Source organism: Carcharhinus amblyrhynchos, chromosome 3 (genome assembly GCF_965287045.1).
Source record: "Carcharhinus amblyrhynchos chromosome 3, sCarAmb.v2.hapA, whole genome shotgun sequence".
Lineage (NCBI taxonomy): Eukaryota > Metazoa > Chordata > Chondrichthyes > Carcharhiniformes > Carcharhinidae > Carcharhinus > Carcharhinus amblyrhynchos.
The window spans coordinates 16,264,897-16,292,568 of NC_137326.1; the positions used below are offsets into that span (position 1 = coordinate 16,264,897).

General features: G+C 41.9%; 2 protein-coding genes across 4 annotated transcripts in view; one reads left to right on the forward strand and one right to left on the reverse strand.

The window, feature by feature from the left end:
• Positions 1-19,118, reverse strand: part of LOC145362459 (uncharacterized) — a 77,580-nt gene extending 58,462 nt beyond the window's left edge. Inside the window, exons 1-5 of the mRNA XM_080218476.1 lie at positions 19,019-19,118; positions 17,724-17,839; positions 15,228-15,339; positions 13,475-13,570; positions 11,902-12,072 (exon numbers count right to left, since the gene is read on the reverse strand). Coding sequence (XP_080074602.1) covers positions 11,902-12,072; positions 13,475-13,570; positions 15,228-15,339; positions 17,724-17,839; positions 19,019-19,069 — 546 coding nt within the window. The 5' untranslated portion in view covers positions 19,070-19,118. The remainder of the gene's footprint in view (positions 1-11,901; positions 12,073-13,474; positions 13,571-15,227; positions 15,340-17,723; positions 17,840-19,018) is intronic.
• tada3l (transcriptional adaptor 3 (NGG1 homolog, yeast)-like) overlaps positions 1-27,672 on the forward strand; it is a 41,988-nt gene that overhangs the window by 1,583 nt on the left and 12,733 nt on the right. Inside the window, exons 1-4 of one of the 3 annotated variants that reach the window (XM_080181749.1) lie at positions 19,985-20,183; positions 22,169-22,405; positions 24,243-24,493; positions 27,313-27,418. In XM_080181749.1, coding sequence (XP_080037875.1) covers positions 22,199-22,405; positions 24,243-24,493; positions 27,313-27,418 — 564 coding nt within the window. In that variant the 5' untranslated portion in view covers positions 19,985-20,183; positions 22,169-22,198. Of the gene's footprint in view, positions 1-19,984; positions 20,184-20,283; positions 20,452-22,168; positions 22,406-24,242; positions 24,494-27,312; positions 27,419-27,672 lie in introns of those variants that run through there. The other 2 variants (XM_080181751.1, XM_080181752.1) reach the window with 2 other exon arrangements.

Sequence of the window (27,672 nt, forward strand, 5' to 3'; positions counted from 1 at the left end):
ATGAGCTCCATTTTAGGGGAGATGACCAAAAGTTTGGTCAGAGATGAGTTTAAGGAGTTTCTTAAGGAGAATAGCAGGGTAAAGAGACAAAAGGTTCAGGAAGAGAATTTCATAGTAACCAAGGCTGTGTACAGGGTGGCATGGTGGCACAGTGGTTAGCACTACTGCCTCACAGCGCAAGAGACTAGGTTCAGTTCCTGGTTTGGGTCACTGTCTGTATTGAATCTGCACGTTCTCCCCACGTCTGCATGAGTTTCCTCCAAGTGCTCCGGTTTCCTTCCACAGTATGAAAGACGCGTTGGTTAAGTGCATTGGTCATGCTAAATTCTCCCTCAGTATACCCGAATAGATGCTGGAGTGTGGTGATTAGGGGATTTTCACAGTAACTTCATTGCAGTGTTGATATAAGCCTGCTTGTGACGCTAATAAATTTTAAATTAGTGGTGGAGTGATTACATACACATGAACATACAAATTTGGAGCAGAAATAGATCACTTGGCCCCTTGAGTCTGCTCTGTCACTCAATAAGGTCATGGCTGATCTGATTTTAACTTCAACTTCATATTCCCACCTATCCCCTTACCCCTTCACCCCTTTGCCTATCAAGAATTTATCTACTTCTGCCTTTAAAATATTCAAAGACTGTTTCTGTTGTCTCTTCACTAAGAGTTCCAAAGGCTCACAACCCTCTGAAAGAAAAAAATCTCGGTTGTCTTAAATGGGTGACCCATTGCTTTTAAACAGTGATCCTTAGTTCTAGATTTTCCCACAAAAGGAAACATTATCTCTGCACTCAACTTGTCAATAGCTCTCAGGATCTTATATCTTTCAATCAGGTCACCTCTTGCTCATCTAAACTCCAGCAGATACAAACCTAGCTCCACTCTTTCCTCATATGACAACTCTCCCTTTCTAGGTATGAGTCTAATAAACCTTCTCTGTACTGCTTCCAACATGATTACATCCTTCCTTAAGCAAAGAGACCAATACTATACACAGTACTCCAGATGTGGTCTCATCAATACCCTGTATAACTGAAGCATAGCCCTCTTACTTTTTTATTCAATTCCCTTACAATAAATCACAACATTTTGATTTAATTTGATTTATTATTGTCACATGTATTGATATACAGTGAAAAGTATTATTTCTTGCGTGCTATATGGACAAAGCATACTGATCATGGAGTATATAGGGGGAAGGAAAGGAGACAGTGCAAAATATAATGTTACAAGGAAAGGAGCAGGGTAACATATTGGCATGGATATAAGATTGCCTATCTAACCAAGAGTAGGCATAAATGGATCATTTTCTGGTTGGCAAGATGTAATGAGTCGTGTGCCACAGAAGTCAATGCTAATGCCTCAACTATTTACATATGAAACATAAAAGACTTGGATGAAGGACCAAATGTATGGTTGCTAAATTTACCAATGACACAAAGATAGTAGAAAAGTAAGGTACAAAGAGGACATAAGGCTGCAAAGGAATAAATAGGTTAAGTGAGTGGGTAAAGACCTGGCAAATGGAGTATAATGTGGGAAAATGTGAAATTATCCATTTTGGAAGAAGAATAAAGAAGCATATTATCTAAATGGTGAGAGATTGCAGAACTCTTGAGATGCAGAGGGATCTTGGTGTCCTAGTGTATGAATCATAAAAGGTTAGCATGCAGGTACAGTAAGTAATTAATTAGGAAAGTAACCAATGAGCTCTTTGCACCTGAAACTAGGTTGGGGGGGGTGGCAGGGGGGAATGTTGTTAAAAGAGAGTTTTGGATAGAGAAAAGTCATTGGGGTTATTTTTGTATTCCAAGATGATCCTGGAAGACTGAGCAATTCCAGCAGGTGAGATCAGAACCCAGTAGTGATTTGTATGGAACAATAAGATCTGGTGTCAGTGGTTAAATTATATAACTATATTGATTCAAGTTCACATCTTCTGGAGTAAGGGACTAAAATCAGGGCTGTAAGAGGGAAATTACCAATTTGAGAGGGAATGGTTGTAATAGGGCTAGAGTGTCAAATGTACCCGTTAGTTTTTGATGGTATTGTGTGAGAGAGGAATTTTGACAAGATACTGAGTGACATTGTCCTCTTTGATAAAATGCAATTCGCGCTTTAATATACACCTGAGCCATTGGCACCCTGTCAGCAGTTCACAGGACTGTTAACTCAGAACATGAGCTTAGGTTTTCAGAATGCTTTTTAACCTACATGTTGCTTAGTACTACAAATCATATTTTAAAAAATTGTCAACTTGTGCTATTAATGTTTCTAACTACAAACCTCGCATAGTCCAGCATTAGGAGCAGCATGGTGGCACAGCAGTTAGCACTCCTGCCTCACAGCGCCAGGGACCCGGGTTCAATTCCAACCTTGGGTCATTGTGTGTGTGGAGCTTTCACTTTCTCCTTGTGTCTGCAAGGGTTTCCTCCAGGTGCTCTGATTTCCTCCCACAGTCCAAATGGACAGGTTAGGTTCATTGGCTATGCTAAATTGCCATTTGTGTCAGGGGTATTAGCAGGATAAATGTGTGAGGTAATGGGAATACTGAGTGGGATTGTGGTCGGTATAGACTTGATGGGCTGAGAGGCCTCCTTCTGTACTATAGGAATTCTACATGCTTCTATGTTAAATGTATGTCTTGCATGGTAACAATTCAGTCTATAGAACTTCCTAAATCTGAGCATATCTTCAGTAGAATGGGTAGAAATATTGCAATAAGTCTCAGTGCCTAGGAGCTAGGGAGAAAAAAAGCCAGAACTTCTTCCGAAGGAGCAGCCTTCTGACTCAGATACAGTCCCAGAGACAACAGGGACCTTCCAGCATCTCATGCAAGTGGCCATTTTCCATTTGTCAGTAGGCTATTTAATACTATGAGAATTGAATCTATTTTTAAAAATTCATTCATGGAACACAGATAGCACTGGCTGGGCCAGCATTTAGTGCCCTTCTCTGAGGGCATTTAAGAGCCAAACACATTTCTGTGGATCTGGAGGCACGTGTAGCTCAGACCAGACCAGACTTGGTAAGGGTGGCAGATTTCCTTCCATAAAAGACGTTAATGAACTGGATGGGTTTTCACAACGATTGGTCTACAAAATAATGAAGGGTAAAGATAGATAGTCAACATCTTTTCCCAAAGGTAGGGGAGTCTAAAACCAGAGGGCATAGGTTTAAGGTGAGGAGGGGAGACACAAAAGGATCCAGAGGGGCAGTATTTTCACTCAGAGTGGTGAGTGTCTGGAACAAGTTGCCAGAGGCAGTGAGAGAGGTGTGTACAATTTTGTCTTTTTAAAAAGCATTTACAGAGTTATGGGCCAAATGCAGGAAATTGGGACTAGCTTAGTGGAAAAAAACTGGATGGCATGGACAAGTTGGGCCAAGGGGCTTGCTGTAAACCTCTGCAATTGACAACGGTTTCATAGAACATAGAACACTACAGCACAAACAGGCCCTTCGGCCCACGAGTTGCGCCGATCACATCAACACCTACCAACCTACAGACCTATCTATAACCCTCAATCTCATTAAACCCCATATACTCATCCAGAAGTCTTTTAAAAGACCCCAGCGAGTTTGCCTCCACCACCACTGACGGCAGCCGATTCCATTCACTCACCACCCTCAGTGAAAAACCTACCCCTAACATCACTTCTGAACTTCCCTCCCCGCACCTTAAATCTGTGTCCTCTCGTAGCAACCATTTCAACCCGGGGAAATAGCCTCTGAGAGTCCACCCTATCTATTCCTCTCAACATTTTGTAAACTTCTATCAGGTCGCCTCTCAACCTTCGTTTCTCCAGGGAAAAGAGTCCCAGCTCCCTCAACCTAACTTCATAAGGCATGCCTCCCAGTCCAGGCAACATCCTTGTAAATCTCCTCTGTACCCTCTCAATAGCTTCTACATCTTTCCTATAGTGAGGCGACCAGAACTGCGCACAATACTCTAAATGAGGCCTGACAAGGGTCTTATAAAGTTGCAGCATTACCTCCCGACTCCTAAACTCAATCAAGTTTCATAAGACTTCTAATTTCAGATTATCAAATTTCACCATCTTCTACGGTGGGATACGAATCCTGGTCCCAAAAGCATTGTCCTGGATCTCTGGATTACTAGTCCAGTGACAATATCACTGCTCCGCCACCTCCCCATTCCATTACCATGCATGTACATATATTTTCAACATATCCCCTTTCAACAGAGCAGCATGGTGGCACTACTGCCTCAGCAGCAGGGACCTGGGTTTAATTCTGGCCTCAGGTCACTGTCCATGTGGAGTTTGCACATTCATCCCATGTTTGCATGGGTTTCCTCCCACACTCCAAAGATGTGCAGGTCACATTGATTAGCTTTACTAAATTGCCCCTTCGTATCACAGGGATTAGCAGGGTAAATAGATGGGGTTAAGGGGATGGGGCCTGGGTGGGATTATGATCAGTACAGACTCAATGGATCATATGGCCTCCTCCTGCACTGTAGCAATTATGAGGTCACCAGAGAAGGGCAAACCCTCCTTTCATTTCATCAAACTTGATTGAAGGAGCATAGGAAATGGAAGTAGGCCATTCAGCCCCTGAAGCCTGATCCACTGTCTAACATTGATCATAGCTACTGCAAGTGGGCCAGAAAGTCAGCCATGTAGCTTCTTGGCTAACTCAGCATTAGTAGCAAGATTTTAATATTAGATAAATACCATTTGCTTATTTAACATGGAATGTTTAGATTTGTAGTGTACTTTGACTAATGGCAAGTTAATTGCAAATAGACTGGGCATAATTGTCACCTTGGTGCTAATTTCTCCACTCCAGTAATTACCAAAGCTATTTGTTCATCTTCCATTTAGCTCTTGGAATATCCCACCTTTCTCAGTTTAGACCTTTCATACCAATGTGATTATAGTTTATTGGTCAAAAACTAGAGTACTTTCATATTCATTAGATATGAGTAAATGTTGCACACATACAGTATGAAAGAAATGGCTGAAATTTTTACACATCATGAAAGTTAGCAAATTATTCATAATATCCTATTGTTCCAATTTCAAACAAAGCTCAGCAGCAGCATGCAGTTTGACTTATTGATTTCACATTTACACTGAAAAACTGAAGGCTCGAAGACTATTAAAGTGAAGCAGGAGAAGCACATAACAGTGACTCAAAAGAGCTGTGTGCCAAAAAGACAACAAGTTGAAAAAAATGCATAATTGATTCAAAAAGCAGGAAATAAAACAATATTCAAAAACTGCATTCTATCCAGTAGTGAGCAGTAGGGTATTTCAGAGAATCAGTGCTGTTCACAATCTATAATAACTTGTTCTAATAACACACCTTTAAAGTAGTAAAACATTCCAAAATACCTCACAGCAGCCAAACAAAACAAATGATGGCATTAAAACTTGTGCACATTTGTTGATGTCAAGTTGCACCGAAAACAAACATGTTCAGAAAATAATCTACAGGAGATGACAACTGGGCGGATGAACTGCAAAAGGTTTTTAATATTGAAAAGCATAAGGCAATACATATTAGTGGCAATAACAGCAAGATTAACATATCTAGGTTTAATTATTCCCATTCATTAATTTTTTAACAGCTTGGTTGAAATTGGGAACGAGCCTCTGTCTTACTTTAATGTGCTGCCCTGGTACATTTGTGTGTTTTAAAAAGCACCCTGTTGACCAATGTAAAGAGCAGTAGTACAGATGGCAACCTGACCATTCAATGCTGGAGTGTCCTGGATCAGTAGAACTTTTGACATCTTTTCACAATTACTGTGAAACTCATGCCAGTGGTTGTCCATCAGCTGCTGCCAGAAAAAGTCACAGAAGCAACAAAATCTCCATCCACTCACAGTATAACAAAATCCATAACGTGATTCCAAACACAGTTACAATATAATCTATTTTACTTCAATTAAAAACATTAATATACAAGTAATGGAATAAAAACAGGAGCTAAAACCAAGACTAAGAATGTGGACGTTCTTGCCTAATTAACACTATGGTGGAAATATACAAATGATGACTTACTTAAAGACTTGTTTCAAACCAGAGTATAATTTGGGAAAGACAGTGCAAGCACCAGTAGAATCCAAAAATGTTGGAAACACTTATTGGCTCAGGCAATTTTTGTGGAGAAGGTGGTAGGATAAACATTTCAGATCAATAACCTATCGTCAGTTCGGATAGAAGGTCATCATCCTGATATGTTAATCATTACTTCCTCTCTGCAGATACTGTCTGACCAGCTGAGTGTTTCCAACATTTGCTATTTCAGATTGCCAGCATCTGCAATATTATGCTTTTTGTTTCATTCTTTTCCATTATTAACAGGAATTCTGGATGGTCATTATTGATTGGTATTATTGCATCCATTTACTGCCTTAAATGTTAAAGTGTACTATCTTTTAAAGATGTGGATGAAGGAGTAAAGTCAGAGAGGCTGTGACACAAACTACGAATGAAATTTTGTTTTATTTTTCAAAATACAAATGCATTACCTCAGTCCCTTCGATTTATGAAAGGCCTAATGACAGCAGGAATAATGCTGTTGTAAATACAGTATCAGTTGAAAAATGATCTGATAATACTAAAGCCAGCAGTCTGGTTGGGTTATTGTACAAGTCCCTCCCAGCAGGCTGGTCAGGTAATTGTATGTGTCCCCTTTCAGCAGACGATTACACCCACCCCCGCCCCAAGCTTCCTTCCAGCAGTGCAGTTTCACATAGTTCCTTGTAACCTTGGTCTCGTTTGATAACAGCAAATGCAACCGGTATCAGAACTGTAAAAAGAAAAAACAGCATTGTTATCACTTCAGTATGCTTAGAGTTACAGAGGAAGAATGCTTAGTGGGGAAGTATTTTCAGTGCCAGGTACTGCCACTTTTATTTGCCACACATCTACTTTACAAAAATTTCCTGCAAACAATCTTTCAAATCAGGTAGAGAGCACCAAACTTATAAGTAATCAATGTGCAAACCAAGCCTTTAGAAATACTACTCTTTAGTTGGTCATTACAGATGGCACAATGGTTTTCCTCGAAAGGTACAGCTGAGAACAGGAGTTTGCTGTGACTTGGAACCCACAAACTCCTGGCAGAGAGAGAAATGATGTGGGAGAAAATGAAAAACAATGAGAGAGATGGGAATAGATAAGCGCATCATAAAAAGATAGCAGGAAGGGAATGAAGGAAGAGAAAAGATGCAAGTAGGAGACTGACAAGAGATGGGCAAAGCAAGTACCAATGGTAAGATGCGGATCAGGGAATACACAGCATTGGAAAGGATACTACAAAAATGATGAGATGCAATGAAGGGGCAAGAAATAACAGCATTGCTGAGAAAGGAGATAGATCAAAGAACAGCAGCCATGTACAGCAGGTGACCTGGTGAAAGATTTTAATATGAATAAGCTATACGATTGTGAGCAAAATTGGACAAAGCAGTATAGGCCATTATGTACTTCATGTTACTTGAATTCCTAACTACGTCCATCTATTGACTAGTGACCTGAAATGTCCCTGCATCCCTTTGCAGCCACTATACATTGACACCATGAAGTCTCATGGCATTAGATCAAACATAAGCAGGGAAACTGCCCGCTAATGACCATGTACCACCATTGTAAGCTGATAAATCAGTACTCCATGTCAAACTCTTGGAGGAAGCACTGAAGGTTGCAAGGGTAAAGAACGTACTCTGGCTGGGGGACTTCAATGTCTGTCACCAAGAGTAGCTTGGTAGCACCACTACCGACTGAACTGGGTAGTTGTTGCACTGGGACTGTGACAGGTAGTTGAGGGAACCAAGACAAAACAACATTTGAAGTCGTCCTCACCAACCTGCCTGCCACAGATGCATGTTTTTAACAATATCAGAAGGAGTGACCACTACACATCCTTGTAGAGACATGACCCCGTCCTCACATTGAGAATACCCTCCGCCATGTTGTGTGAGATCAGCACCATTCTAAATGATGTAGATTTCAACTAGAACAAGTAATTCAAGACTGATAAACCATGGGGCATTGTGGGTCATCATCAGTAGCAGAATTGTACTCAACCACAGTCTGTAACCTCAGAGCCTGATATATCCCCCAATATCACCAAGCCAGAAGTCAAGACTGGTTCGTTGAAGAGTGAAGAAGGACATGCCAGGAGCAGCAGCAAGCATAGCTAAAAATAAGGTTCAGAATAGGACTACTTGCATGTCAAACAGCACAAGCAGCAATTGGTAGATAGAGCTAAGTGGTTTCACAATCAACAGCTCAGATCCAAGCGCTGCACTCCTGTCACATTCAGCCATGAATGGTGGTGGACAATTAAGCAGAGGAGGATGCAGCTCCACAAATATACCCACCTTAAATGATTGAGGAGCCAGCATACCAGTGCAAAAGATAAGGCTGAAGTATGACAATCTTCAGCCAGAAGTGCTGAGTGAATGATCCATTTCAGCCTCCTTCAGACGTCCAAGATCACAGATGTCAGTCTTCAACCAATTTGATTCTCTCCATATGATATCAAGGAACAGTTGAAGGCACTGTATATTGCAAAGGATATGGGCCTTGACAATATTCCAACAACAGTGAAGACTCGTGCTCCAGAATCTGCTGCACCCTTAGCCAAGCTATTTCAACATTGGCATCCGCCAGTGATGTGTAAATTTGTCTGTACACCACCCCATCAATCCACTCCCAATCGTCATAAAGTGAAGGAAGAGGTCATCAACAGTGCTATCAAGCAATAACCTGCTCATGGACACTCAGTTTGAGTTTCGCCAGAGCCCCTCAGCTCAACCTCATTACAGCTTTGGTTCAAACATGGACAAAAGAGCTGAACTCTAGAGGTGAGGTGCTAGTGACAACTTTTGACATCAAGGCATCATTTGACAGCGTGGCAATGAGCTCCAACAAAACTGCAGTTAATGGGAAAACTCTCCATTAGAGTCACACCTAGCACAGAGGCAAACAGTTGTAGACTGGAGGCCAATTATCTAATTTACAGGATATCACAGCAGGAGTTCCTCAGGGTCTTAGGCCCATTTTCATTTACTTCACCCATGACCTTTCTTACATTTGGATCCTGAACTTCCTAACTCTGACCACAATCAGTAAGGCAACAACATCTCCTCCACAATCATCCCCAACAGGGCTGCGTTCTCAGCCCCCTACTGTACTCCTTATACACCTATGATTGTGTGGCCAAATTCCCCTCCAATTCGATTTTCAAGTTTGCTGACAACACTGCCGTAGAGGATCAGATCTCAAATGATGACAAGACAGAGTACAGTAGGAATGAGATAGAAAATCTGGTGAACTGCTGTGGCAACAATAATCTCTCCCTCAATGTCAACAAAATGAAGGAGATTGTCATCGACTTCAGAAAGCATAAAGGAGAACATGCCCCTGTCTATATCAACAGGGATAAAATAGAAAGGATTGAGAGCTTCAAGTTTTTAAGATACCAACAACCTGTCCTGGTTCACCCCCCCCTGCCCCAGCCCCACACTATAGTTAAGCCCACCAACCCCTCTACTTTCTAAGACTAAGGAAATTTGGCATGTCAGCTACGGCTCTCATCAACCTTTATCACAGCTTGGTACGGCTCCTGCTCTGCCCAAAACCGCAAGGAGCTATAAGAGGTCGTGAATGTAGCCCAATCTATCACGTAAACCAGCCTCCCATCCATTGACTCGGTCTACTCTCCCGCTGCCTCGGCGAAGCAGTCAGCATAATTAAGGACCCCAAGCACCCCGACATTCTCTCTTCCACCTTCTTCCGTTGGGAAAAAGATACAAAAGTCTTGAGTTACGTACCAACCGACTCAAGAACAGCTTCTTCCCCGCTGTTGTCAGACTTTTGAATGGACTTACCTTGCATTAAGTTGATCTTTCTCTACACCCTAGCTATGACTGTAACACTACATTCTGCACACTCCTTTCCTTCTCTATGAACGGTATGCTTTGTTTGTATAGCGTGCAAGAAACAATACTTCTTACTGTACATAAATACATGTGACAATAACAAATCAAAATCTTACTTAAGTGGTGATGTTTGCTGATCATTGTACAATATTCAGCAACATTCACAACCCCTCAGTTACTGAAGCAGCCCGTCCCCAAATGCAGCAGGACCTGGACAATATCCAGGCTTGGACCGATGTGACAAATAACATTTGTGCCAGTAAGTGCCAAGTAGTAACCATCTTCAACAAGAGGGAACATAACCATCTTCCCTTGATATTTAATGGCATTACCATTGCTGAATCACCATCGAGTTATCACTGATCAGAAACTAAACTGAACTAGCCATATAAATGTAAGAGCCGGTTAGAGGCAAGGAATCCTATAGTGATTAACTCACCTCCCGACTCCCCAAAGCCTGTCCACCATATACAGTGCACAATTCAGGAGTAATGGAATACTCTCCACTTGCCTGGCTGAGTGTAGCTCAACACCATTTAGGAAAACGCAGCCTGCTTTGTTGGCACTGCATCCATAAACATGCACTCTGTCCGACCACTGACACAGTAACAGGAACTTACCAAGACTCCTTAGACAGCATCTCCCAAACCTATGACTACTGATATCAAGGACAAGGGCAGCAGATACGTGGGAACACCACCGCCTACGAGTTCCCTTCCAAGCCAATCACCAGCTGGATTTGTAAATCTATCGCCATTCTTTCACTGGCACTGGGTCAAACCTTGGAACTCCTTCACTAACAGTACTGTGGTGTACTTGTACCATATGGATTGCTGCAATCCGTATGGGACAAGAAAGCAGTTCACCATCACCTTCTCAATAGCAATCAAGGACAGGCAACAAGCAGAAGCTTAGCCAATGAGGCCTATATCCCAAGAATAAAAAAATACATTCTTTGGTTCTGTATCTTCTAATACTCTTGCCTAACAAAAATTATTAAATTTTGAAACATGTGGTACTCCTAACCTCAGCCTTTTGAGGAAAAGTTTTCCAAATTTTCACTACTCCGAAAAGTGCTTCCTGACTTTACCTAGCTTTCATTTTAAGGTTTTGTTTCTTGTCTTGGACTTCAGCTCCAGGGGAAACAGTTTTGAACTAACTTATCAAATTCTTTAACCAATGTAAACACGTCAATCTTCCATACTCAAGAGATGACAGGCCTAGTCTATGCAACCTTTCTCAATTTAACTATTGTTAGCCCCAGGATTGTTCTGGTGAATCTGCACTGCATCCCTTTCAAGGTCAATGTATCCTGAGGTGTGATGCCCAGAACTGAACACAGAAGAGGTCTAACTAGAGCTTTGTGCATCTATAGCATTACTTTAATCTTTGTTTTACAGGCCTCTTGTAGAATAATATTCTATTAGTCTTTTTCATTATTTTTGGTTTCTGTCCACTAGTTTTTAACAAACGAATACAATCATTGATTTGATGTTGCTGGTTCAGTACCTTGGAATTATTTCCCTGCCTAACATTGTGAGAACACTTTCATTACAAGAACAGGGGTAGCACCTCTGTGTAGCTAGAGATAGGCAATAAATGTGGCCTGATATCCACATCTAGAGAATGAATAAAGGAACGCAGGGAGTCAGTGGGCTAGTTCAGCATACTTCCCTTTTAATGAAGTCACTGCACTGCTTAAAAGCAACGATGCTTGAAAAAAGTCCCATTTAAAGAAGTCAAACACATTTGAGGAACTCATTTACCAAGAAGCAAAAACCACTGACTGCAAAATAAGACTTGCACAGAAAATACTGAATCAAGATAAATAATGCAATACCAAGACCCAGCAACTTCACACTAGAATAATTGGGCTTGAATTTTCTCGTTCTCTGATAAGTTGAATAACACATTAGTATAGAGAACAACTTAGCACTGTACTAGCAATTTGCTGGAAGGAGCAAGGAAAGACTCACATTTTTCAGGAACTCTTCTGCGACGATGCGAGCTCTGGCATTCAGTGACAGCTTCATTTCACTGACTTCCTTGTCAATCTCCTCCATGAAGTGAATGACAAAGTCAACCAGTTTGTGTTTGTACATTTGTTCAGTATGGAAGTTGGTGATCAGGAAACTGATGTCATAGCCCTGCCAGGAAAAAGATAACAAGGAGTCAGAAGTTAATCTCATTATTAAAGTTACGGGCACGTTCAATTCCCTCTAGCAATTCAAATAGGACAGGAATAGTACCTTACCTCAAACCAATATGAAAGAATTGGTGACTTCCCTTTATAGATATTTTAATAATAACTAAATATAAGATTTCAGCTGCATTCTGGAAAGTTCCTCTGAAATATTTCTGGCATTAATCCTTGTCACGGTCTTTAGTGAATACTGTTCTCATCAAGGTGATACGTTATCCAATTGGGTCTGGGTTCAGAGTCAATACCCAGAGATAAGAATTTAGTGTGCTAACACACCTCACAACCCAGTCTCTTCAACAACATTTGCAAGAAAAACTTAACTCTAGATGCTAAAATAAAGCAAACTAACATTCAGCATTTATCACTTACATATATGGAGTTCATAAGGACCACTGTCTGCTATCCCACTCAGACACAGCAGCCCTTAAAGTTCAACATTGAGCTGGACCCCACAAAGTTCTTTGGCATCAAGACAAGAACAGGCAAGGAAACCACCTGCCTTCCTCCATTAACTGGTGAATCAGTCCCCCTCCATGTTAAACACCACTTGGAAGAAACACTGAGGATAGATTTCAATGCTCATCGTCAAAAGTGGCTAAGTAACACCATAACTTACTAAGCTGACTGTTTCAAGGACATAACTAGACCTGCAGCAGTTGGACCTAAGCAATCAACCTATCATAGATGTAACTTTCTGTGACAGTATTGATAGGAGTGACCATTGCACAATTTTTAGAGGGACAAAGTCAGCCAGCTTAGGAAGCAATTATTGCTGGCCATGCCAACAATGCCCCCATCAGTGAATGAATGTGTTTAGGTTTGAAATTTAAAATGATAAACTTTCACAGTATGCCATCAAGCAGTAGGATGTGGGCTATGTCTCAAACGATGTTCAAATTTCATGCAGGTCACTGGGTGCAGATTTTTGCCTGCCGACTCCCCCACTCAGAAACCGTAGCATATCACCAGTGTGTTCATGGAAGACACGCAACATAAAAGAAAATAACTTTTTTTTTAAGTTTCAAACCGGGACTGGAGAAAGAGGATCTGCAACTAATAGGATGTGCAGTGCACACAACGTTCTGGTTAAACTTCTATTCACACTTTTGACTAGATGAGCATGTCCTAAAATGCATATACCAGCACAGTGCACGCTGCAGTGCTTCCTGCATCCCTACCTCCTGAAACAAGAAAGAAGTCACTGCCTCCAGGAGGGCAGGAATGGAGAACAGTTGGAGGAAAAATAACAACATAGGGTATCTGCAGATCAAAAGTCTCCAAATGGCCTCAAGTCCATAACACTATCCGACTAACACTGAAAGGCAAGTTCTGTGTATTGACATTACCTCAACAGCTTTCCTCCGGAGGATGAAGAAATTCTCTGCTCGCATCATCATAAACCTCATGAATTTATGACACAGGATCTTTTCAATCTCATCTGCCTAAAATTAAAAGCATAAAACTTTAACAGGTACAAACTTAACCTGATTTTCAAAAGTACTTGAGGGCAGCTAATATACAAGGCGACCACATGCAGAATTGTCAACATGCCACTGAAAACCTGGTTGTGGGAAGAAAGAACCAAACAATTGAGAAAATAAATATGAATATTCTTCCACATTTATTTTTAAAAAGATGTTTACTGCTGCACAAAGTTAGAAGCGTCAGTAAAATTAGAGGGGAGCTGGAGAAACAACATTCAGTGCTAGAGCGAGGTTCCAGTTAAAAACATACTGAGTTTCTAACATTAGCCACATGCTCGACATCCTTATGTAGCAACACGAGTAGTAGGGAATCTGAGAGAGAGAACATCACTCAGCTGCTTGCTACTACCAAACAGAATTTATTCATTCAGGGGATGTGGACATGCCAGCTAGGCCAGCATCTATTGCTTATACCCAATTGCCCTTGAGGCAGTGATGGTGTGCTGCCTTCTTGAACCCCAGAAGTCCCTGTTGTGAAGGTGCATCCACAGTGCTGTTAGGGAGGGAGTTCCAGGATTTTGACCCGGTGACAGTGAAGGAACAGGCAATATATTTTTAAGACAGGGCGGTGAGTGGATTGGAGGGAAGCTTGCAGGTGATGGTGTTCCCATGTAGCTGCTGCCCTTGTCCTTCTAGATAGTAAAAGTTTGAGAATGCTAAACAGCCTCTGAATTTCTGCAGTGCACCTTGCAGTTGATACATGGTGCTGCCACTGTGCATGGATGATAGTGGGATTGATTGTTTGTGGATGGGGTGTCAATTAAGCAGGTTGCTTTGTCCTGGATGAAGTCAAGCTCAAGTGTTGTTAGAGCTGCATTCCAGGTAAGAGAGTACTCCATCATTGGAATACCTTAATTCCACATAGTCATGATATTAAATCAGCAAATACTTGAAATCCACCAAGTGTACCAACATTTAACCTTTTAAGCTAAAACTTTAGTCAATGTCCTGCTAGAGGGTAATACCCAAAATGTTAAACTTTTTTTTATATAATGGCTGAATGACCCAATATGCATTTCCACCATTATCTATCTTTGGTTATAGAATTTTAGCATTTGCAGTCCATACTTTGTTTTACAAGAGAAGAATCAGGACTGAAAAAAGAGCAGATTTGATATTAAAGAGAAAGCAATGGCATTGACAGGGGTCTGGAGCAATTTAATCATCTTCCTTAATCATAGGTGATCACAGGTGAACAAAGTAAAATAAAAGTGAAAGGGTGGTGGTGGATTTAGAGGAATTATAAACCTTTAAGAGTAGGTTAGAATGGGAGGAAAGAAAATTATTTCCATTGCTTCCAGTAAAATATTGCACAATTAAAACACCTCCATTTTAAATCTAAACAGGAAAAGTCATAGCAGGTATTTCTGACAAAACACAAATTTCTCCCCAGCTCTGAAAAGGTAACCAAATAAAAATTTCAAGGACATCTAATCAATCATTAAATGAAGTGAGGTTGACCATTTGACTCGAGAATAAGAAAAATTTAATACCCCTCATTAAGGAGAGGCAATCAATCTTCACTATCTCAGCTTCACTCCAAGAGATGAATAGAAAGTGCCCTACAGGCCTTACCACTTACAAGTATGAACCAAAAGCCAAACTAGATACTGACCTGTTTGATTGCAATGCTGACTCGTACAGAGTTTATTGAGCCTTCAATGAGGACTTTCTCCTTCTCATTCCTGCTAATGATCAAGGGCTGCAACAGCAGCTCTTTACTGCTCCTATTATTGCCAAGAAAAAGTTGTCCATTACTATCCAATAATCAGACCGTATCTGAAAATCTCCAACTAAACGTAAACATTTTTTAAGGACATGTGAATAAACATTCTCAAATGCTGCACGTAGATGATCTGCTTCTAGACCTTCAGCTGCAGCATTCCTGAGCTTAACTTGCTAGGTTCAATCAAAGTAAGTATCTCAGAAATTACCCCATTGTACAGCTTTGATGAAGCAGAAATGTTGGAAATACAGCAAACATTATCATTCCTGCAAGCACCATAATACCTATACTGAAAGTTGATAAGGTATGACACTGGTTAAGGTGCATCCAAAAATACTAAAGGAAGAGAGAGTGGAAATTGCAGTGGCACTGGCCATAGTTTTTCAGTCTTCTGGTAATGCCATTTATCTTATTTAATTTTGTTTCATCCAATTTATCCATCCTTTCTCACCTCCATTTTTTCCAATTTCCATGTCAGCGCTCCTCCTTGCTCCCCCCAAACTCAAGGCAAATGCCACATTCCTCAGGCAGTCCTTTAACAATCTACACCTCTATTCTGCCAGTCACACATTCTGATCACTTAAAGGATACTTTGTAGCACCTTCTCAGCTTCCTGTATCCTCGTTTACATGCCTTTGTCCCATTCCACGCACGCCCCCCCCGCCCCCACCCCATAGCATAAATCTCCACTGATTCACTTCGCCCTCAGTTATGATGAAGGGTCACATGAGAAACATTAGCTATATTCTCTCCCCGCAGATGTCAGACCTGCTGCGATTTCCCAGCACTTTGTTTTTGTTTCAGATTCCAGCATCCACAGTATGTTTTTTTTAAACTAACTTGGAATTTTATTAAATGGTAAGAGAGGGTGGATGAGGACAATGCTGTTATGTGGTATACATGGACTTTCAAAGGGCATTTGATACACTGGACATAGGCTTGTGAGCAAAGTTATAGCTCATGGAGTAATGGGGGACAGTAAATAACATGGATAAAGGCAAAATGCTGCAGATGCTGGAATCTGAAACAAAACAGAATGCTCTGACGAACGGTCATCTAGACTCCAAACATTGGCACTATTCTCTCAGTAACATGGATACAGAGTTAGTTGAGTTCAATGGATGTTTTTAAACAGAGGCAGGTTTGTGGAGGAGTTCCCAGGGGTCAGTGTTGGAACCCTTGCTTTTCCTGATGTACATTCATGATTCAGACCTTGTGTTCAGGGCACAATTTCGAAGATATAATAAAACTTCGAAGCATTATGAATCTGAGGATAGTGTGGAACTTCAAAGAGACAAAGACAAGTTGGTGGAATGGTGGTCAGGTGGCAGATGAATTTAATGCAGAAAAAGTGATTCATTTTGGTAGGAACAACATGGAAAGACAATATAAGATGACTACAACTCTAAACGGACCCAGATGTATATATACATAAATAATTGAAGGCGGTAGAGCACATTGCAAGGACAGTGACTAAAGCATAAAGTATGCTGGGCTTAATTAATAGGAGCATAGAGTGCAAGAGCTAAGGAGGTTATATTGAATTTATACAAATCATTGGTTCAGCCTCAACTGGAGTAATGCTTCCAGTTCTGTGTGCCATACATTAAAAGGATGTGAAGGCATTAGAAAGGGTACAGAAAAGAGTAATGAGAATGGTTCCAGGGATGAGGAACTTGAGTTACTTAGATAAACTGGAGAAGTTAGGATTTTTTTACTTAGAGAAAAGGAGGGTGAGAGGAGATTTGATAGAGGTAGTCAAAATGACGAGGAGGTCTGTACAAAGAAGGGAGAAACTGTTCCCACTTGTGAAAGTATCAAGAATGAGGAGCACAGATTTGAATTAAGAGAAAGCAAAGATGACATGAGGAGAAACATTTTTAGATAGCAAGGGTTTGGAAAGCACTGCCTAAGTGTGTGTGGTAGAGGCAGTTCAATTTAAGTAGACTATTATCTGAAAAAGAAGAATGTGTAATGTAATGGGGAGAAGGCAGGCAAATGGAACTAGGTGGATCACTCATCCGGAGAGCTGGTACAGACATGATAGGCCAAATGGCCTCCTTCTGCACTGTAATAATTGTGATTCTAAGAATCCATATTTCATTTAAAAAGTAAATTCCCCACATATAACATTCTCAAACAGTACATGCTGGGAACCTTGTTCCCAGTTCTCTATCACAGCACTAAGCTTCTCACTTGTATAACTGCATTGCTGGCAATCATCTCAAAGTCATATAGACAATCTAAAAATAAATGAACACACATTTTTCCCTGGAAGTAGATAGGCAACCACATTACGGATTCTTTTGTTTTCCCCCCCAAGTTGGTGCTTCCTCAGAAATCTGAAAACCAACCCACCATATAGACAAACCAAATGTGTCCTACCTCACTTCTACCTCTGGCTTATTATGGCGCTCCACCACTTGCGATGAGAAATTTTCCAGGCAGAGTGCTGCTTGAAGTGTGGCACGAACCGCGTTCAGGTACGGACGGAGTGTCGCCTATTGAAAGGAGAGATAAACAAAGTTAAAATAATGAAACTTAGAAAACCTGTTAGGACAACTGTGCTTCTTAGGGACTCTATGTTAGAAATACCCCATTTTAATCATTGAGCTAAAATCTATTCTAAAACATAGCTTTTCTTGTTGGCATAAATGTAGTGTCACTAATGTGACAACTTTCAGGGCAGTGAGATAGATCATGTCATCCCCCTTCCTTTAACTAATAGGCAGGGAGGTAGTGAACAAAGATAGGTAAACCAAACATAACAACTGACAATCTGGAAACTATAAACTGTGGATAAAGCAACTAAAACACAAACAATGAGGAACAATGGAACAATTAGCTACAGGTAGTCTGTAACAAAGTGTCATGAAAAGAGCTTTTTAGAAAACTGTGCAGATGATCCAAATTCAAACTGCACCACATCTGTCACAAAATACTGACCAACAAGGCAGTCAACATGTATGCAGAACACTGTGGGGAAAACTTGAACTCTAATACTACATGTAGATCATGTCATTTTTATTCCTTTATAATACTAACTTGGATGGAAGATGCACTTCCCCAAATATAAATAATGAGGGTTTTTAAGCAGTCATATTTATCAGAAACCAGACTTATCTCCAATTTAAAAAATAACTTTAATTCAAATTCTTAAACTATCATGAAGGAATTTTAACATTCTCTGGAGTTTTCTTGCCCTTGATTCTGGGTCACTGTGCCAGTAACACTCAATCTCCTACCAAACCTGTGAAGCATATACTTCCTGTCAGAAACTTATTTCAGCACTCAAAACGATTTTACACCCTGAACTTAAGTCAGGGGTTAGTTGATTCACTATAATTAAACAACAATTTAAAAAAAATTTGCCAATTGTGACATTCGTAGTCTGTGTTACATTAATACAGTAGTAAGTGAAACTAATTGCAACCTATCCACTCAGCCAAAATGTTAGCCCCAGTGCAGGAAATACAAATCTGATACCTATATTAGGCCCTGTGAAGTGAGGTGTCAGATGCTAAACCACAGACAACTATGACAAAGCACACAGTCCCAAAGACAACCCTAAAGCGGAACAGGGACCTCACTCCACTGAGAAATTTTCAGGCAAGGTGCACACATTGCAATTAGGAATTGTGCCTAATGTTAAACAAACTAGGAATGATCGCACAATCAACCTCCTCTCTCCCCATCTCTCCTGAAGAGGCTGCAGGGACAGGAGAGGTCATGGATTGCTGGCCCACTGTAAAGGCATCTCAGACAGGACACACATGGTGGTGTGTCCTCCCTAGCAGTAACACGGCGACAGGTACCATTAGGTATGGACAGAGCCTGACCCAGTTGACAGCCTCCAGGCAGAGACAGGAAGCGCTGGGTGTGGAGCCATTCCTGCCCTCGGGGGAAGGGAGGACGAACGGGCGGGGCCCGGCCTCACGCTTCCCCAACCCGTTACTCCGGCTGACTGCCCAGTCTTCCCCCGCCTCGCAGTGCTCTCCCGACCGCGCTGAGGAGGGTCTCTACTCCCACCTCACACTGACTCCCCCACCCCAGAGCCTCTCCACTTTCCCCCCCCCCCGGTTACCATCGTCTCCCCGGAAGGCGGAAATCTGCCGCACGCATGCGCGGCGAGCCTCCCCAACCGGCTGTGGGGTGTACCATCCTATCAGTGATCTGGGAGGGGGAACACCAATAAGTATCTAAAATGTCTCTGCGTTTAATTTGCTGTACATTCATTTAGATACCATGCAAATGATAGTTTATAAATATCAACCAAACATCGGCTTGTCTTTCATTTTCCTTTCCGGAGATACTCCCCTTTGTGAACATTGTAGTCTTGTCTCCCCCTCAAGCTCACATGGACTCTACTCACTGGAATGGGGGAGAACATTTGGACCTGACCATGTAAAAGACAGGGATTTTAGGTCAATTTCATTCTTTTTCTCCCTTAACAGATTAAAATGCATGGTTTATAATAGGTTTTATCTAAAATTGTCGTTCTTCTGCGCCGCAGGCGGATTGTAAGCAGATTTTTATTTCCTTTTCCCCCCTACTCTTGGTGCAGCTTTGGACTAGTCTGGGGCGCCGGAAAAGGACGTGGACTGTACCATTATGTGGGAGTGGGAGGAGGGGGTTTGGGATGAGGAAAGGCGGAACGCGGTGCTGTCTCAGACCATGTACTCTCTATATCGGCGCTTTCGCTTCATTGATAGGATAGTAATGGGAGAGCTATGAGAGTGGACCAGTTAGGGGTGGCCTGTGCGCTATGAGAGTGATTGAGTGTGTGTCAGACGCCCCCTCCTTCCCCCGGGCAGTGGTAGAGCTGCTGATGGAGCCTATTCCCAGGTAAATGTAACAAAGTCTGGGTGAAAATGTGAGGGAATCCCTGGAACCTGTACTCAGTCCCTGCATCCCTTAAACTACCTCCACTACAACTCAAAGCCATTGTTTCTGACTGCACTGCAGCCTCATATCACAGGGATTGTGTCCCTCAAGTCACGGGGGGAGGGGGCATTCTGGATTTAAAAAGACAAGGGGCTTTATTTCCGATGTTGGAATCTAATGTTAAGACCGGGGGAAAGAGCACTCTCATTTAGCCCTGGAGTAGTAAAAGGTGTGTTGGCAGATGAAATTGTAAATTGGGCTGTTGACGCAAGATTCTGTTCTTAAAGTTTATTTTAGTGTCACAAGTAAGCTTACATTTTAACATTGCAATGAAGTTACTGTGAAAACCCTCTAGTCATCACACTCCGGCACCTGTTCGGGTACACTGAGGGAGAATTTAGCATAGCCAGTGCTCCTAATCAGCATGTCTTTCCGACTATGGGAGGAAACTGGAGCATCAGGACGAAATCCAAGCAGACAATGTGCAGACTCCACACAGATAGTAGCTAGGAGTTGAACCCAGGTTCCTGGAGCTATGGGGCAGCAGTGTTAACCAGTTTGCTACCATGCTGCCCTCGTAAACTCATGTATCTGCACTGATGGCCCTGTCCTTCCTGGTGACTTATTTTGCAAGTTAGATAGATAACAGGGCAGGCAAAATAATGTGCTGCTCCTGTTAATCACAGCTGAGAAATCTGGAATGGGTGTTATCCCTCAATAGAAAATGAATGCTGAATGCGATTTTGCATCACTGCCCAATTTTCATGCAACAAACACATCATTTTTTTTTAAAGAAACAATCTAGTCTTATTTCTTAATTATTTGCTGCCTTTTATTGTGCTTACAAGTTGTTTCTAACTTTAATGTGAGATATCGCTAAATATTTTTAAGAAGCGGGTTGATGGGTTTTTGATAAGAGAAGGGATTAAGGGTTATGGGGAGAGGGCGGGAAAGTGGAACTGAGCCACGACAGATCAGCCATGATCTTATTGAATGGCGGGGCAGGCTCGAAGGGCTAGATGGCCTACTCCTGCTCCTATTTCTTATGTTCTTATGTTAACACAATGTTTTTCATTCTGTTTTTGTGATGCTGAGAGTTCCAGACTAACAGTTTGGAAGTTTACTGTAAGGGTTTGATGTGAAATGAGTTTGCCATCCAAATCCCATGCTTAATGGCAAATGTACAAAATTGCATGTATTGGTTAGAGACCATACGGTGTGTATATAAATTGCAACTGGAACACATAAAGGGACCTTGGTTCTGCGATATTGTGCTGTATTTGATCTTTGTATCTGAAGCTGATATGACATGCCTGCAATAGAAAAAAGTGCTCCAATTCCCATCCCTTACCTTGATGAGCACAAAAAAGACAAGAAAAAGTCAAAATGGAACTAATTGCTTCAGTGTAAAAGACATCATACTGAAGATCCCCAAGGTAAAGTAATGGAATGGTTGGCCTGAAACAGAAGACAGGTGAACCTGCAGCCGTCAGCAACCTGAGTTAGTAAGCACCTTAGAACTGGTTATCAGATCTCAGGTCAATAAAAGAGAGTGATAAAACTAGTTTGGTATATGTAATTACTGAGAAGAAAGCCCAATTGAATTAAGTGATAAAATACTCATCAAATGTACAGTTTTACTGGAGTAAACAAAAAAATTGTTGCGTGTCTGATGCATTTTTATTGCTACTTCAATTTAATGATATTATCACTGAGCAAGATTGTGGCCCAGAGCCTAAAGATACTTGTTGACCCTCTGGTCTTTTTGGATAATGTTGAAGAGTTTATTTCAATCTGTTAGCAAGCCATCAGCCCTGCTGGTAGGCTGGAGAATCTTTCACAATAGCGTTTATTTCTTGCATGTGTGCAACCAGCCTTTCACCACCAAATGATTGCTTAATCTGAAATACTGTATTTAATTTGAGGCTGGTTGGTTTTCTTGACAGATTTTAGACAAAACGTTCCACAGGCTCAAGATGAGTGAACTAAAAGACTGCCCACTGCAGTTCCATGACTTCAAGCCAGTAGACCACGTGAAAATGTGTCCCCGGTATGCAGCTGTGCTCTCGCGCTCTGAGGATGATGGAATTGGAATTGAGGAGCTGGACACGTTGCAGCTGGAGTTGGAAACACTGTTGTCCTCAGCGAGTCGGCGACTGCGTATCCTAGAGGCAGAAACACAGGTAAGAATGGTGCAGGAACCTGTTTGGCTGCACTGGATTGTGTGCTACCTGACGGGGGTTCTTTATCAGGTTATGAATATTCAACCAAAAATTTGTCTGCAAAACGATGACTTGAATAAAAGCAAATTACCACGTATGCCGGAATCTGAAACCAAAAGAGAAAATGCTGTAAAATCTCAGCAAGTCCGGCAGCATCTATAAGGAGAGAAAAGAGCTGACATTCGAGTCCGGATCAGAGCTTTGACAAAAGGTCATCTGGACTCGAAATGTCAGCTTTTTTCTCTCCTTACAGATGCTGCTAGACCTACTGAGATTTTCCAGCATTTTCTCTTTTAGCTGATAATGACTTGAATATTTGATTAACTTCATGTTCTCTCAGCAGAAAAAAAACATAGAAGTTTTTGTAGGTATATTCTTATAGGGGAGGCAGAGACCACATGGTTCACAAAGAGGAGGACCTCTCGAAAGGGAAATCAAAGACAGGCCGTTATTTGGTCTCTATTAATATAACATCTCATCCAGGTATTAGGAGAGGTGATGGCACAGTGGTATTGTAATTGGATTATAATACAGAATACTGCTCTGGGGACCCAGGTTTGAATCTCACCACAGCAGGTGGTGACATCTGAATCCAATAAAAAATCTGGAATTAAAAGTCTAATGTTGATCGTAAAATCATTGTCAGTTGTTGCAAAAAGCCATTTGGCCCTTTAGGGAAGGAAATCTGCTGTTTTCCCCAGTCTGGTCTACATGTTTTTTAAAGTTTATTTATTAGTGTCACAAGTAGGCTTACATTAACACTGCAATTAAGTTACTGTGAAAATCCCATTGTCGCCACATTCTAGCACCTGTTCGGGTACACAGGGAGAATTTAGCATGGCTAATGTATCTAACCAGCATGTTTTTTTGGACTTTGGGCAGAAAACGGAGCATGTGGAGGAAACCCACGCAGACATGGGGAGAATGTGCAGACTCTGCACAGACAATGACCCAAGCCAGGAATCAAACCCAGGTCCCTGGCGCTGTGCGGCAGCAGTGCTGTGAGGCAGCAGCTAACCACTGTGCCACCGCGCTGCCCCAGTGACTCCAGAGCCACGGTAATGTGGTTGACTCTCTACTGCCACTCAGTTCAAGGGCAATTCAGAATGGGCAACAAATGCTGGCCTTGCAGGGACTCCCACATCCTACGAAAGAATAAAGAAAAAAATAGGTATTAAGAGTAAAATTGTTATGCAGTGTGCACTAAGGCTGTATTGTCTGGGCTCAGTTCTGTTCTCCCAGCAGATGACTTGATGCCTTTTTATTGTCTAAACAGAAGATCCTGTGGACTATGATACAGTCCATTGGCTTTTTCAAGAGTTGGAGCAAAACATGGGCACCTTTTTGTAGTGGAGTAATATTGGCCTATGAAGTATTAATGCACAAGTTTTCTAAGTAGGCCCCTAATCGCGAACCTGAATAGCAGGGCAAGCTAGATAAGCCTATTTGCCATCTAGTTTTGCATTGTAATGTCAAACATTTTTGGGTCTTGGCCACAATGTAGGTTGCTTATCCTCAATGGAGGAATTGTCTTAACCTCTCTGCCCCCTGCACAATCCTCAAAATGAAATTGTTTGTAATATTTGGAATCATCACTTTAACCAGAGTGACAAAACTTTTAACCAGCCTCAGAGAAGCACCCCTGGTTGCACCACTGTGACAGCTCTATTTCCTATACACTTGCTTTCTCTGACTGAGGTTGCTAAACTGGGAATGCACTTGAACCCAAGTCTGGAGGCTGAAAGGCCGCTCTTACAATTTTGTTGTCTTTCAAGAACCTTTAAACTGTTCATTTCAGATCCTCACTGACTGGCAGGATAAAAAGGGAGACAAGAGGCTGTTGAAATTTGGGAAGGAGCATGACCATGGAGCACCGCAGAAACACGGAAAACCTAAGAAGCAGAAAATCGATGGGAAAGGTAGTCATGGAACTGGGCCAGGCCCCGGACGGCCCAAATCGAAAAACCTACAGCCCAAAATACAGGAATATGAATTTACAGATGATCCCTTAGATGTTCCCAGAATTCCAAAGAATGATGCCCCTAACAGGTATGATCTTGCTGTACACGAACACATGTTCCATTCCGTATCTTTGTCAGATTGGGACTGCAGGTTTAGGAAAGGTTTCATTTTCTTTCTTTCTGTTTTGGAACATGTTGCAGTTAGTTATGGCAACATTGCCATAACTACATTGGCACAGTCATTACCACTGCTGCCTCACAGCACCCATCTTTCGCACTCGTTGGGCACTGCAGGGGATGGGGTGCATTACTGACCTGAATAATCACATTTTAATTTGATGTTTCTTAAGTTTCCTTTGTCCTTTGTTTTTGTTTGGGCTGTTCCCCTTCCTTTTGGGGAGCTGCCCTTTTTACTTTGTCCTAATTTATTATGAGTTTGTTTATTTGGTTTGACCATAAAAGAGGGCCTCACAGCACCAGGGATCCAGGTTCAATTCCGGTCTTGGGTGACTGGCTGTGTAGAGTTTGCACATTCTCCCTGTGTCTGCATGGGTTTCCTCCGGGTGCTCTGGTTTCCTCCCATCATCTGAAAGACATGCTGCTAGGTGCGTTGGCCATGCTAAATTCTCCCTCAGTACCCCCAAGCAGGTGCTGGAGTGCGATGTCTCGGGGATTTTCACAGTAACTTCATTGCAGTGTTAATGTAAGCCTACCTGTGACACTAGTAAATAAACTTTAAAAACTTCCTTCAAGTTGTTTACTATTTATAAAATCTCTCTCTCTACCCCATGCTCTCGGACCGTCTCTCTTCCACTACCTTCTGTTGGGAAAAAAATACAGTCTGAAAACACATACCAAAGTAAAGTAAAAGTTTATTTATTAGTCGTAAGTAAGGCATACATTAACAGTGTAATGAAATTCTCCTCTTTGCCACAGTCTGGTGCTTTTCGGGTCAATGCACTTAACCAACACATCTTTCAGAATGTGGGAGGAAACCGGAGTACTTGGAAGAAACCCACGTAGACACGGGGAAAGCTCCACAGAGACAATGACCAAGCCGGAAATCGAACCCGGGTCCCAGGTGCTGTGAGATAGCAGTGCTAACCACTGTGCCACAGTCCCACCCAAGTGACGCAAGAACAGCTTCTTCCCTGCTGACTTTTGAATGGACCTACCATATATTAAGCTGATCTTTCTCCTTGCTCTGTCTGTAACTGTAATACTATATTCTTTCCTCCTTCCCTATGCACTCTAATGACAGTATGCTTTGTCTGTACAAGGAATAACACTTTTCACTATCCCAATACATGTGACAATAATAAATCAAATCAAATCAAATTATTTCATCTCCTGAGGGAGGTGAGCAAGCATAAGAACAAGAAATAGGAGCAGGAGTAGCCCTTCGAGCCTGCCCCGCCATTCAATAAGATCATGGCTGATCTGTCGTGGCTCAGTTCCACATTCCTGCCCTCTCCCCATAACCCTTAATCCCCTCTCTTATCAAAAACCCATCAACCCGTGTCTTAAAAATATTTAGCGAGGTAGCCTCCACCACTTCAACGGGCAGAGAATTCCAGAGATTCACCACCCTTTGAGTGAAGAAGTTCCTCCTCAACTCTGTTCTAAACCACCCCCCCTTTATCTTGAGGCTGTACCCCCTAGTCCTACTGTCCTCTCTGAGCGGGAAGAGTCTCTCCACCTCTATCCTATCCATCCCATTCAGCATCTTATACGTCTAGGAACAATTACAAGAAGAGAAAGTCTGAAATTGCTTCTGGCCTTTCTATTGATTGGTTGACCTAAGCATTGCATTCTATATTACAATCTGGTTGCTCAGGTCCAGTAAGAAGTCTCACAACCCCAGGTTAAAGTCCAACAGGTTTATTTGGTAGCAAAACCCACTGGCTTTCGGGCCTCTGACCCTTCGTCAGGTGAATAGAGAGTTCTGATCACAAACTCTCTTCTGATCACAAACCTGACGAATGGTCAGAGGCCAGAAAGCTAGTGGATTTTGCTACCAAATAAACCTGTTGGACTTTAATCTGGTGTTGTGAGACTTCTTACTGTGTTTATGCCAGTCCAACACTGGCATCTCCACATCATGCTGAGGTCCAGCCAGCAGTAGAATATGTGCATGTACTCTTATCTTTCGTCTCCCTTAAGGCTGTACTGAAATCCTGCAATTCTGCAACCATTCTTTCAGTTAAATGACTTGTGCCTACAGTATTCAGGTCTTGACTATTATAAGATGTGAATTCTATCCTCTTAGTCTGTTTTACTTTAATGGAAATGAATTCAATTCCAGAAGCCTCTGCTCACAGTTCTTCTGCAGTCATTCCTTTCATACCATAAACCTTTGATACCATCAAATCAACATGTGATAGAATCATAGAATCCCTTCAGTGCAGAAGAGGACCATTCGCCGCATCGAATCTACACCGACCACAGTTCCACCCAGGGCCTATCCCTGTAACCCCACATATTTATCCTGCTAATCCCCCTGACACTAAGGGAGAATTTAGCACGGCCACTCAACCTAACCTGCACATCTTTGGACCATGGGACGAAACTGAAGTCCCTGGAGGAAACCCATGCCGACACTGGGAGGACATGCAAACTCCACACATACAGTGACCTGAGGCTGGAAATAAACCTGGGTCCCTGGTGCTGTGAGGCAGCTGTGCAAACCACTGTGCCAGTGTACATGGATACGTGGAAGAGTGACAAAATCCATACGCTACTCACTATGGCTCCATCAGTGATTGGAACAGTTAAAATGACCTCTGTCTAGAATCTAAAAGCTTTGAGAGGCTGCCAGCCAGTTTTTGAGTAGCCTTTCAGAGGACAGCTTCACACTTACTGAATGACAGCAGTGAATTATAAGTAACTTAGCATCTTCTGCTTCAGGTTTTGGGCATCAGTAGAGCCGTATTGTGCTGACATCACCAATGAGGAGATCCGTGTGCTTGAGGACCTACTGAAACCACCTGAAGATGAGGCTGAGTATTACAAGGTGAATAACCAGTATCAGTCAAACCAAGAGAGAGAGACAGAAAAGAGGGTTGTTGTGCAAAAGCAGTGTTGAAGTTGGCTTTTGAGAAGGTACATTTTGAGGGGAGGATGAAGAAGATTTAAATATATAGCATGAGGAAGTATGGTAGATATGTTTTTTTGAGGGACAGCTATAATTGGGCAGAGGATTGGTAACACTATTAAACACTCCAGTGTAGGAGCCTGGGAGGTGCAGACATAATGGGCCATATGTAA